Raw genomic sequence first — 12274 nt, 5'->3', positions numbered from 1 at the left:
CCATGTAGTAAATTCTGAAAAGTTTGCACTCATGTTTTCATGAATTCATAGATTCCAAGGTTAGAAGGGACCATTGTGATCATCTAATCTGGCCTCCTGTATAACACATGCCTTAGAACTTCCCCAAAATAATACTTAGAACATAGCTTTTAGAAAAACTTCCAATCTTGATGTCAAAATTGTCAGTGATGGAGAATGCTCCACGACCTTTGGCAAACTGTTCCAATGGTAATTAACCTCACTGTTAAAAAATTATGCCTTGTTTCCAGTCTGAATGAGTCCAGCTGTTGGATCGTGTTATACTTTTGTCTTCTATGTTGAAGAGCCCATTATCAAATATTTGTTTCCCATATAAGTACTTATAGACTATGATCAAGTCACCCCTTAACTGTTTCTTTGTTAAGGTAAACAGGTTGAGCTCATAAGAACTTAAGAATGGCCATACTGGGTCAGACCAAAGGTCCATCTAGCCCTGTATCCTGTCTGCTGACAATGGCCAATGCCAGGTGCACCAGAGGGAGTGAACCTAACAGGTAATGATCAAGTGATCGCTCTCCTGCCATCCATCTCCATCATCTGACAAACAGAGGCTTGGGACACCATTCCTTACCCATCCCAGCTAATAGCCATTAATGGACTTAACCTCCATGAATTTATCTAGTTCTCTTTTAAACCCTGTTATAGTCCTAGCCTTCACAACCTCCTCAGGCAAGGAGTTCCACAGGTTGACTGTGCACTGAGTGAAGAACTTCCTTTTATTTGTTTTAAACCTGCTACCCATTAATTTCATTTGGTGGCCCCTAGTTCTTATATTATGGTAACAAGTAAATAACTTTTCCTTATTCACTTTCTCCACACCACTCATGATTTTATATACCTCTATCATATCCCGCCTTAGTCTCCTCTTTTCCAAGCTGAAAAGTCCTAGCCTCTTTAATCTCTCCTCATATGGAACCCGTTCCAAACCCCTAATCATTTTAGTTACCCTTCTCCAAACCTTTTCCAATGCCAGTATATCTTTTTTGACATGAGGAGACCACATCTGTATGCAGTATTCAAGATGTGGGCGTACCATGGATTTATATAAGGGCAATAAGATATTCTCCGTCTTATTCTCTATCCCTTTTTAATGATTCCTAACATCCCGTTTGCTTTTTTGAATGCCGCTGCACACTGCGTGGATGTCTTCAGAGAACTATCCACGATGACTCCAAGATCTCTTTCCTGATTAGTTGTAGCTAAATTAGCCCCCATCATATTGTATGTATAGTTGGGGTTATTTTTTCCAATGTGCATTACTTTACATTTATCCATATTAAATTTCATTTGCCAGTTTGTTGCCCAATCACTTAGTTTTGTGAGATCTTTTTGAAGTTCTTCACAGTCTGCTTTGGTCTTAACTATCTTGAGCAGTTTAGTATCGTCTGCAAACTTTGCCACCTCATTGTTTACCCCTTTCTCCAGATCATTTATGAGTAAGTTGAATAGGATTGGTCCCAGGACTGACCCTTGGGGAACACCATTAGTTACCCCTCTCCATTCTGAAAATTTACCATTTATTCCTACCCTTTGTTCCCTGTCTTTTAACCAGTTCTCAATCCATGAAAGGATCTTCCCTCTTATCCCATGACAACTTAATTTATGTAAGAGCCTTTGGTGAGGGACCTTGTCAAAGGCTTTCTGGAAATCTAAATACACTATATCCACTGGATCCTCCTTGTCCACATGTTTGTTGACCCCTTCAAGCTCCTTAAATGTATCACTATAGGGCACGTTTCCTAATCTTTTAATCATTTATGTGGCTCTCCTTTGAACCCTCTCCAATTTATCAGCACCCTTTCTGAGTTGTGGACACCAGAATTGGACACAGTATTTCAGCAGCAGCTGCATAGTGCCAAATACAGACATAAAATAACCTCTCTCTCCTCCTTGAGAGTTTCCTGTGTATGGGTCAAGCATAGCATTAGCCTTTTGGCCACAGTGTTGCACTGGGAGCTCATATTCAGCTGATCAGCCACCATTACTCCCAAATCTTTGTCTCACTGCTTCCAAGGACAGAGTCTCTCATCCAGTAGGTATGGCCTACATTCTTTGTTCCTAGATGCATACATTCAAATTTTGCCAAAAAATGCATATTGGTTGCTTGTGCCCAGCATACAAAGAGATCCAGATTGCTCACTCTACATGACTTGTCCTCTTCATTATTTATCTCACCTCCAATGTTCGTGTCATCTGCAAACTTTATCAGTGATTCTTTTATGTTTTCTTCCAAGTCAACAAAAAAATGGTAAATGGCATAGGACCAAGATATCACACCCCATTTTAAACTTTCCAGAATATGGGATTACATAGCGATGCACAGATGCCAAACCCTTTTTCTGACAAAAATCTGATTTTATAGACATTGTTATTGAATGGACACCATCAAGTTGAAATCTAATCAGTTTTTAAAAAATGAATTAAAAGTAATTTCATCTATTACACTTGTTCCTAAATCCTCTTGAGCCCCAATTTTTATGGGGATTTTACTATCACATTTTCTTATTTATAAACAGTATTTTCTCTCTCCAGTTGCTGACAAAAGACGCACATAAAAAAAGGGGAAACGAAGACCTCAATCCTGAGAACATTTACACATCTGATTAATTTTACTCACGTGAGAAGTCCCACTGAAGACAATAGGATGTCTCATGCAGTTACAATTAAGTGCATGGTTGATTTTTTGCAAAATTGGTGCTCAAGATTGCAACCTCTGTGAGACAGGGCCCATCTTTTGGCTATGTATGAGTACAGTGTGTTGTACCTTAGGGCTCTAGTACCTGACTGGGGCCATTTTAAGTGTTTTTACAATATAAATAATATATAATAATAATAAATGACTGACTAGACGGGGGAACAGTAGAAATGACAGTACACAAAATGCTGTCAGATGCACAAATGAAATACAATGAGGACAAAGAGAAAAGTTATTTTCTAATCTCTTTCGCTTCTAGCCACCCTTGTGTGTCTTGTAATAATGATAGTGGGTACAAATTTTCAGACAAAAGTGTGATATAGGCCCGATCCTGCTACTGGCTCTGCTTGGCTGGACCCTCACATCCAAACGGAATTCCTTGCAGAACTGGGCCTTCAGTTCAGTGACAGTATCTACCTCTGTGTTTATACAGTATCTAGCACAATCCGGACCCAATTCTAATTCTGGGAACAAACAAACTAAATAAATGTTACAAGTGACCTTCCCTTTAAGGCCAAAACATCATGCTAAAGGGCTTCCTCAGCCTGCCCCAAGAAAGGATAATATGGCTTGCTTTAGCCAAGGCAGAGTACAGGGTCAAAGCCCCCGCTTCTTCTATCAGGTCCTGCACTTCCTTCTGTGAGAGCTACAGAATTCAGTCTTCAGGGAATCGATACCTAATCCCATAGGTGCTAGAACTAGGGTTGCTGGGGGTGCTACTGCACTCCCTGGCTTGAAGTGGCTTCCATCATATGGTTTAGAGTTTGGTTCAATGGTTCTCAGCACCCCCACTATGCAAATTGTTCCAACACCCCTCCCTTATCCTAAGTGAGACTCACTGGTACCTGCCACAAGAACCTGACAGTCCATTCATGCTGGTCAGCAACATGCTGCAAGAATGTTTGGCTGTTTGAGAAGGCAGATGTTTTAACCCCATCCCTTTCAAAGCTTTGCAGATTCTCTTCACTCTATCCTAGAAATCATAGAATATCAGGGTTGGAAGGGACCTCAGGAGGTCATCTAGCCCAACCCCCTGCTCAAAGCAGGACCAGTCCCCAATATTTGTCCCAGATCCCTAAATGGCCCCCTCAAGGATTGAACTCACAACCCTGGGTTTAGCAATGCTCAAACCACTGAGCTATCCCTCCCCCCCAATCTATCTATCACATAGTAGTAGTAGTTGTTGTTGCTATAGATTATTATTAATTATTATTATTATTATTTTACAGCTAATAATAATAATAATAATGATTGTAGGTCATTAAAACCACATTTGGGTGGGGTGGCTGAAGAAATCTTAGCAATGATTATACTAGGTAAGGAAAATTACAAAGCAATAAAGCACAAAATTCAAGAACATAAGAACGGCCATACTGGGTTAGACCAAATGACCATCTAGACCAGTATCCTGTTGTCCAACAGTGGCCAATAAGAACTATTATCCTAACATTTATTGTAACCCATCAGTTTTTAAAATGTTTTACTTTAGGGAAAAATTCTGTGAAACTGGTTTTAAATACCATGTCAAATGATCACGCTGCCCTGATGTGGCCTTGGAGGGGATTTATTACTTGTAGAGATCTTTTTTTTTTGTCCATAATTTAAGAATAACACAAAATGGAATAGCTTATACTTACTGGAAGGTTTGCTTTTACAATGAAAGCCCTGCAAATAAAAATAAGGATAATTAAAAATACTGTTTTGAGGAAAAAAGATGCTTCAAAGTTAGTGTACAAGTAAATATAAACATAGTTTAACAAATAGTCCCCATATTCGCTCATTCGATAAATCATTTTTAAAACTGAAGCATGACTTACCTTTAACAACGCAACGATAGAAACATGCACAATGCTAAGACATAAGGGCCTGAGTCAACCCCCGCAGAGTCAATGAGGCCAATTTGATCAATTTACAATCTGTGTATTAAAGTTCTTTACAAGAACTACATTATAACAATTCCACCAAACCATATCCCTTCACATAACACAAGAACTCCAGGTCACCCAATAAATTAATAGGCAGCAGATTTAATAACAAAGAAAACAAAGTACTTCTTTATGCAACACATAGTTAACCTGCGGATGCTGGAAGGCCAAAAGTATAACTGGGTTCAAAAAAGAATTAGATACGTTCATGGAGGGTAGGTCCATTGTAATGTGCCTCATACCAGCACAGAAGGAGTTAACTCACCTTGTTGGGCTCTGCTAACCCCAACAAGTATAAGAAGTATAAGAACAGAGCTCTGCAGCTCAGTTGGAGCCAGATATCTTTCCTAGAAAGCCAAACTGCCCATGGAGCCCACAACCAGCTTGGCGGGTGACGACTTCCTGAGCCAGCCTGGAGACAAGGCCAGCCACTGCCCCAGGAGACTGAGGAACCCAAAGAGGAAGCAGAGAGTGAGCCACACATCAGGGTCACTGGGTACCAGGCCACAGTGGCCACAGAGCAACCTAACCTGATACCAATAGGAAGCAGCCCAGGGGAATGAGACAGTTGATCCTGTTGTGTTGCCGGGAGGCAAGGCAGCAATCTAACGTTTCCAAACCAACCTAGTGACAGAATCACCCATCCCTTCAAGGTACCTGGGCTAGGACATGGTGGAGCAGGGTAGGCCCAGGTCCCCCTATACTGGGCCCCACACTCATGGCTGGACGAGCGCTAACCCCCACATCCAAGAGGCCTGAGCTATTGCTCATTTGGTTGCCTCACCACAAGCCATGATGCTCACAGATCTGGTGTGGTTGCTGAGTTCCCAGCACTGCCAAAGGAGGCGCCCTGACCCTGAGACGCAGGAATCTTACATCCACCAATGGCTATTAGCCAAGATGGTCAGGGACACAACGCATGCTCCGGGTGTCCCTAAATCTCCAACTGCCAAAAGCTAGAACTGTACGACAAGGGATGGATCACTTGAAATTGCCCTGTTCTGTTCATTCCCTCTGAAGCACCTGGCACTGGCCATTGTCAGAAGACAGGATACTGGGCTAGATGGACCCTTGATCTGACCACTATGGTCATTCTTATGTTCTCATACAACTATGATTTAATAAATTGGCAATGATATTTACTGTGTCAAAGAGTATATTAGACTGTCTGCATTTCCAATACAAGCCGATTGTGCAGGGATCTTGTCCTATTTGTGCTACCCTCCATACACTTTTGGAGCTATATATATCATAATTGATAATATTAACATTAGTCAAATAATTTTTAAAGAGGATTTATGTATATGACAAGTCAAATCAATCACCTCCAAATCAATAAGACTTGCTTTTTTATTTAAGAGTATTCAGGCCCCAATCCCACAAATGGGATTAATCAAGTGGATAAGTGTTTGCAAGGATTTGGGTATAAAACAGTAGGGAGAGGGGGCCTGATTTTCCACTGCCTTCCTCCAGGTATAGTCATCTACCTCAGGGAAAAGCCAGTACAAAGAAGGTGTTAAATGCTACCACTGGTCTGAACAGAGAATTCAGATCTGATAGAATTTTACACCCACTTCACAGAAAAAAGAAAAATCTTAAACTAAATACATGCAAAAGTGGGAGGAAGTGATACCAGAATTGCAGGATGAGATTTCCGAACTCTGCTTGTAAATTTATTTAATTTTTTTTTAAAAATACATGGCAAAGATAGTGAACAAATCTATGGCGCCTGTCCTGCAAATCTATATGCATGCTTAACTTTATGCAGATATCTGAGTAGTAGCCATGTTAGTCTGTATTCGCAAAAAAAAAAAAAAAAAAAGGAGTACTTGTGGCACCTTAGAGACTAACAAATTTATTTGAGCATAAGCTTTCATGAGCTATAGCTCACTTCATCGGATGCATGCAGTGGAAAATACAGTGGGGAGATTTATTTACACAGAGAACATGAAACAATGGGTGTTACCATACACATTGTAACAAGAGTGATCAGGTAAGGTGAGCTATTACCAGTAGGAGAGAAAAAAAACCTTTTGTCATGAATATCAAAGTGGGCCATTTCCAGCAGTTGACAAGAACCTGTGTGGAACAGTAAGGGGGGCGGGAAATAAACATGGGGAAATAGTTTTACTTTGTGTAATGACACATCCACTCCCAGTCTTTATTCAAGTTGAGTGGGAGTGGATATGTCATTACTCAAAGACTGGGAGTGGATGTGTCATTATACAAAGTAAAACTATTTCCCCATGTTTATTTCTGCCCCCCCTACTGTTCCTCCCACGTTCTTGTCAACTGCTGGAAATGGCCCACCTTGATTATCACTACAAAAGGTTTTTTTTCTCTCCTGCAGGTAATAGCTCACCTTACCTGATCATTCTCGTTACAGTCTGTATGGTAACACCCATTGTTTCATGTTCTCTGTGTCTATAAAATCTCGCCACTGTATTGTCCACTGCATGCATCCGATGAAGTGAGCTGTAGCTCATGAAAGCTTATGCGCAAATAAATTTGTTAGTCTCTAATGTGCCACAAGTATTCCTGTTCTTTTTATGCACATAGTAGTCCATTGACGACACTCATGTATCTAATGTTAAGCTCATGAATAAAAGTGTTTGCAGGACCGAGACTAAGAAAATAGCAAGTTTAATGCTCTAAAACAAAACCATTTTTAGTTATCTGAGCACCGAGGAGCATCTGAGAAACCTCTTTACAAGCGAAAACTGATACCCCAAAACAGCTTAAAAGATTTGTATGAAATTTAAAAGAAATCTTTTGAGGAAGTTATAAGCACCTAAAAATAGAAGATTTGAATGGCAAATAATGCATTGAGCAGGGCAGAACCTCTGAGCGAATGGGGGAATAGAAGGGGGAGGGAGGTGAGCTGAGCCCTGAGGGGAGGGAGGGAGGCTCCAGGCTGGGGAAGGGCATCCCAGTAATTCCTACTGCCGCTTCTATGGCAGTTACTTGGTGGGTAGAGCCCAGTGTCCCCACCTGACCAAGTGCTGGCGCCCTATCCCGTCCCTTCCTATACCCCATACGGGCAGCTGGCACACGAGCTCCTGCCCCTCCTTGGGCCAGGTGTCTCCGCTGGGACCCACAGTGACTGTAGGGTGGGACTGGGCTAGGCTGGGGAGTCCCACCTCCTCTCTGATGGTAGGATTGCCAACATTGTATTTCAAACATAAGGGACTGTTTTCTTAGCACCCCTGCCTCCTGCCTCCTCCCAATATTATCATTATTATTAATAATTAATTAATAATAAGCAGTACTCACCTACATTTGCCAGTTGTATTTCTTGCTGCTTTTTGCAGCACTCAGCAACTCCTGATCTTGTTGTACAAAGATGAAGAAATCTTTTCAGGATACTGGAAGTTTATGCAAATTTGGAGTTCGCTTTTAATTAAATCTACAATGCATCTGTTTCGTACGTCAAACTATTTATTCCCCATTAATGAAAAAATCCTCTCTACAAATGCGTTTGATTCTGGCACACTAAGTACAAACAACACAATTGGGAACAAGTTTCTCAAGTTTTCTTTTCCACACTTCTGAAACACGTACACCCATTTTTCACTGATCGATTTGGAAATGTCATTTCTTGATGTTTCGATCACATCTTGACTAGTGCAGAATTCCTCATAGAGCTGGTCCATGTTTACAATTTCCCTCATTTTGATTGCGCCTGTTACATTCTCAAGATCTGAGAGACTAAATTTCTCAGAGAGACTAATGAGTTTCAGCTTCATCACTGCATTGTCAGTAGAGAAATCAAACCATTTATCACTGTACAAAAACACAGAGTCATAAAATTTAATGAAGTCTTCTTTAACTTTACGTTTTGTTGTGGAAGTGGCTTTTCCATCAGTTGTTTGGCTTGGAATAAAAAAAAAAAACACACAATCCTCTTTCTGACTTAGTACCTTCATCTTAAATTGGCAACATTTCAAGTTGCAGTGGGGGAGGTTTAGGTTGGATATTAGGAAAAACTTTTTCACTAGGAGGGTGGTGAAACACTGGAATGCGTTGCCTAGGGAGGTGGTGGAATCTCCTTCCTTAGAAGTTTTTAAGGTCAGGCTTGACAAAGCCCTGGCTGGGATGATTTAATTGGGAATTGGTCCTGCTTTTGAGCAGGGGGTTGGACTAGATGACCTCCTGAGGTCCCTTCCAACCCTGATATTCTATGATTCTATGATCTCTGTGTACATGTCAGTAATGCATAACTTTGATTCCTCCAACTTTCTTACAAATACATCAAAGATACAAGCCACGTTGTGGGAAAAACACATGTAGGTTTCCATAATACAGGCATACTCGCCATCTTCTGCAAAAATATTCTTTAATGCTACTGGACAAGCCTCCCCTAGTGACTTGAAGTAGGCTGTAATTGCTGACCAGTTTCTCAAAAATCGATCGACTGCTGAGTTAAGGGATAGTCATCTTGTATTCACATGTTGCAGTACTTCTTTCTATTCAATGTCAACAAACTCAAAAAAACTTCAGAGTTCTTTTCTGTGTATTGCAGACATAAAAAACGGTTGTAAATTTTCAACACAATTGTTTCTATGTCAACCGACAGAGGATCACTCGCATGTTTGCAAGTATTGTTGACTATGTGTGCAGGTTTCAGAGTAGCAGCCAGGTTAGTCTGTATCCGCAAAAAGAAAAGGAGGACTTGTGGCACCTTAGAGACTAACAAATTTATTTGAGCATGTGTGCAGGGCATTTCACCTTCAAATTGCAGTCATTTTCATAACATCATAACTGATACACCGAACTGTGTTTCCCATAGTTCACATTTGCATTATCAGCAGAGTATGCAGTAAGACAATTAACATGAAGATGGTGTTTCTCTAGGCAGTTTGTTACAGCATGATGAATGCCTTTTGCAGAGTCATCACTGTCTTCATAAAAATCAAGCAGCTTGCACTGAATGCCAGCTGATATGGTGAAATATTGTAGGCACATTGGAAGCATCTTCCTATTCCCCTTATTTGAAGCATCGGTCACTACAGAGAAATACATATGCTGTTATAGTGGCGATGGTAATAAATCCCATAAACAATCCCCCACAGACTTTGGGGCCAAAATATTGGTCACTAATAGCTCTGCTCTGGTACTTCCACAACACAATTGGTTTGCAATATTTGAATCACAAAACTTGATTTGAATCACTGGCAAGCTTATTATCACAATCCTTGCTGTTGTAACATAGGCTGTGTTTTTCTGTGTGGTAAACTGTTGCAATTTCCCATGCCGCAATTCTGTGACTTTCAGTGTTTGAAGAGACAAAGAATTTGCTAATATTTGTCATACCTTTGGCCTGAGTGTTTTTCTTACATTCATTGGCTACTGCGTGCTGCTTCAGGTCAGTTTCACCTCCATGCCTGAAAGGGAATTCACACCAGCACAAAGTACAAAAGGCCCAGTTGTATTTTTTCTTCTCACCGACTTTTATATCTACACAGTCTCCTCATTTTTGTCTCTTTAAGTCTAAGAGACCTGCCTGGTGTTCCCACTACTTCACTCATATGATTAGCCACTAATTATATGATTTACAAATATTAGTTCCGCTATAGCCGGAGGTTCCCAAACTATGGGTTGTAGCCCCCAAAGGGGGCACGATAAGGTTATCAGGGAGGCACAAAGACCTGGGGCCATGCTCAAAGGCAGGAGGGGGCTCTGTCCAGCAGGGGAAGCGGACAGGTCTCTGCAGAGGTGGTCTCTGCTGCCAGAACCAGGCTCCCTGCCCACCTCATTCCCCCCACCGCTGCAGCTGCAGCAGCCAGCCACCAACCAGCAGTTATGATCCTCTGCTGGGGATGTTGGCAGAGACTCTGCAAGTGAGTAGGTTACAGCCCAGAAGTACTGACCCTCTGCCAGACAGAGCCCCTTTCTGACCCTGGCCCTTCAGCACAGCTCCAGGGCACACAGCCCTGTCCACTTGCCCTGCCTGCAGAACCTGCACAGGGAAAGCAGACAGCCCGCACTCTGGGGCTGGAGTCAGCAGGGGGCCCTGTCCAGCAGGGGTCAGTACTTAAACGTGCATCTTTCCACTTCCCACCTGACCCTGGCCCCAGAGCACGACCCTGTCTACTTTCACTGCTCAGCATTAAAGGGCCAGAGTCTGGAGGAGAGTGGAAAGATGCACCCATGAGCGCTGGCCCCCTGCTGTTGAAATACGCGATAAAAGGCATCCTGTATAGTATGGGACAGGCAATTTTCTATTTAAATAAGGGATATCCCTTGTAAGATGGGACTGTTGGCAACCCTACGTTGTGGCCATCCCTATCTCATGCACCACCGTGGCCACTCCAGCCCCTCCTCTGGGTCCCACTCTTGTCTTTGCCCCTCATTCCCGCAACGCACATGTGCATAACATAGCTGGGGCCCACTCTTGCCTCCACAAGATATTGCGGGGGCAGAATCCATTGGGGAGGCGGAAAATAGACCCATCCTCCCAATACTTCCATTGCAGGGGCACACCGTGTTGCAGTGCCATTCGGGTTTGGCCCCGCCACCCCTCTGTCATGAGTGGATTTGCAACATGGCACACAGGGTCACAGCACCACTTGATCCTGTGCAGTATGTCACAATGCCCCAAGCGGGGAGTTGGGCCCAGCCCCACAGGACAGGAGCCACGACTACTGGGTGAGTCTGGAGCAAGCTCACTCTCAAGACCTGTATGAAAAGGTGCCACACATACCCCTAAAGGCCACTGGGGGGGAGGGGGAGGGGAGGAGGCAGCTTCCCTATTAGCTCCGCTACTGGCTTGAGGTAGGCCATCACCTTTGCCATGGGAGTAAGTCAAAAGTGAACCATAAAACCAGACATGCCCGAATAGTTGTGTTTCAAATACACTTTCATCAATGATCAAAAGAAACAGGTGGCCACGAATTTTCATGGGCTAAAAATTTAATCAAAATTTCTCACAGACTGACACTTCTCACAAATTTCTGTTGGCTAGCCAGGGCCTACGCAGTGTAAGTTCCGTGCAAAGGCAGGTACCACCTTTATAAAATACATCAATGTCACCTAATAAAGAACACCTAAGGAAAACCAATCTTACTTTACACAATTGCTACTCGATTGGAATATATCTAAGTCAAAATATTTCAAGTGACTGACATCACTGGGATTTGTGGCTGCCCTGGACCTTTGAAACCCAGATCATGGGAGAATGAAATGAATGCACATATTGGAACATGTGAGATCTTATGTACAAAACCATGTAAAATCATTTCTACTCAGAGAGCATTTTTGCATAACAAAAATTCTTAAACAATATCATCCAATTTCCTTATTTGTATTTCCCAACACAGTATAGTCAGTAGAAAGAAAACTATTACTTTCTCTGAAAAAATGCAATGCAATAGTAAACTTTAAAAAAGCAGAAATGGAACAAGTCATCCAATATAAAGTTCACTCTCTAATTTTAGCTGCTGTTACATATATCTATTTTTAATCCATTTCTTTACTGGACTCTGCAGCTCTATGCAGAAGGACAAGTTTCACTAATTGAATTTCTGGATGTACTTGAAGAATTGCAACTGACTACCTGCAAAATTGACTCAAGCCCCTGATAGGTGTAAAAATTAAGTGGGTGAATTGGGATGTT

At 42.0% G+C, this 12274-nt stretch overlaps 1 protein-coding gene across 4 annotated transcripts in view; it reads right to left on the bottom strand.

Moving 5' to 3' along the window:
• The window catches only part of IL17REL (interleukin 17 receptor E like), an 83878-nt gene that overhangs the window by 44184 nt on the left and 27420 nt on the right, over positions 1-12274 (bottom strand). For all 4 annotated transcript variants that reach the window (XM_048836830.2, XM_048836831.2, XM_048836834.2 and 1 more), the window contains exon 2: positions 4372-4399. In XM_048836830.2, coding sequence (XP_048692787.1) covers positions 4372-4399 — 28 coding nt within the window. The remainder of the gene's footprint in view (positions 1-4371; positions 4400-12274) is intronic.

This window comes from Caretta caretta, chromosome 1 (genome assembly GCF_965140235.1).
Source record: "Caretta caretta isolate rCarCar2 chromosome 1, rCarCar1.hap1, whole genome shotgun sequence".
NCBI lineage: Eukaryota > Metazoa > Chordata > Testudines > Cheloniidae > Caretta > Caretta caretta.
The sequence above is the reverse complement of the archived record's forward strand: the minus strand, read 5'-3'. Positions and strand labels throughout refer to the sequence as shown.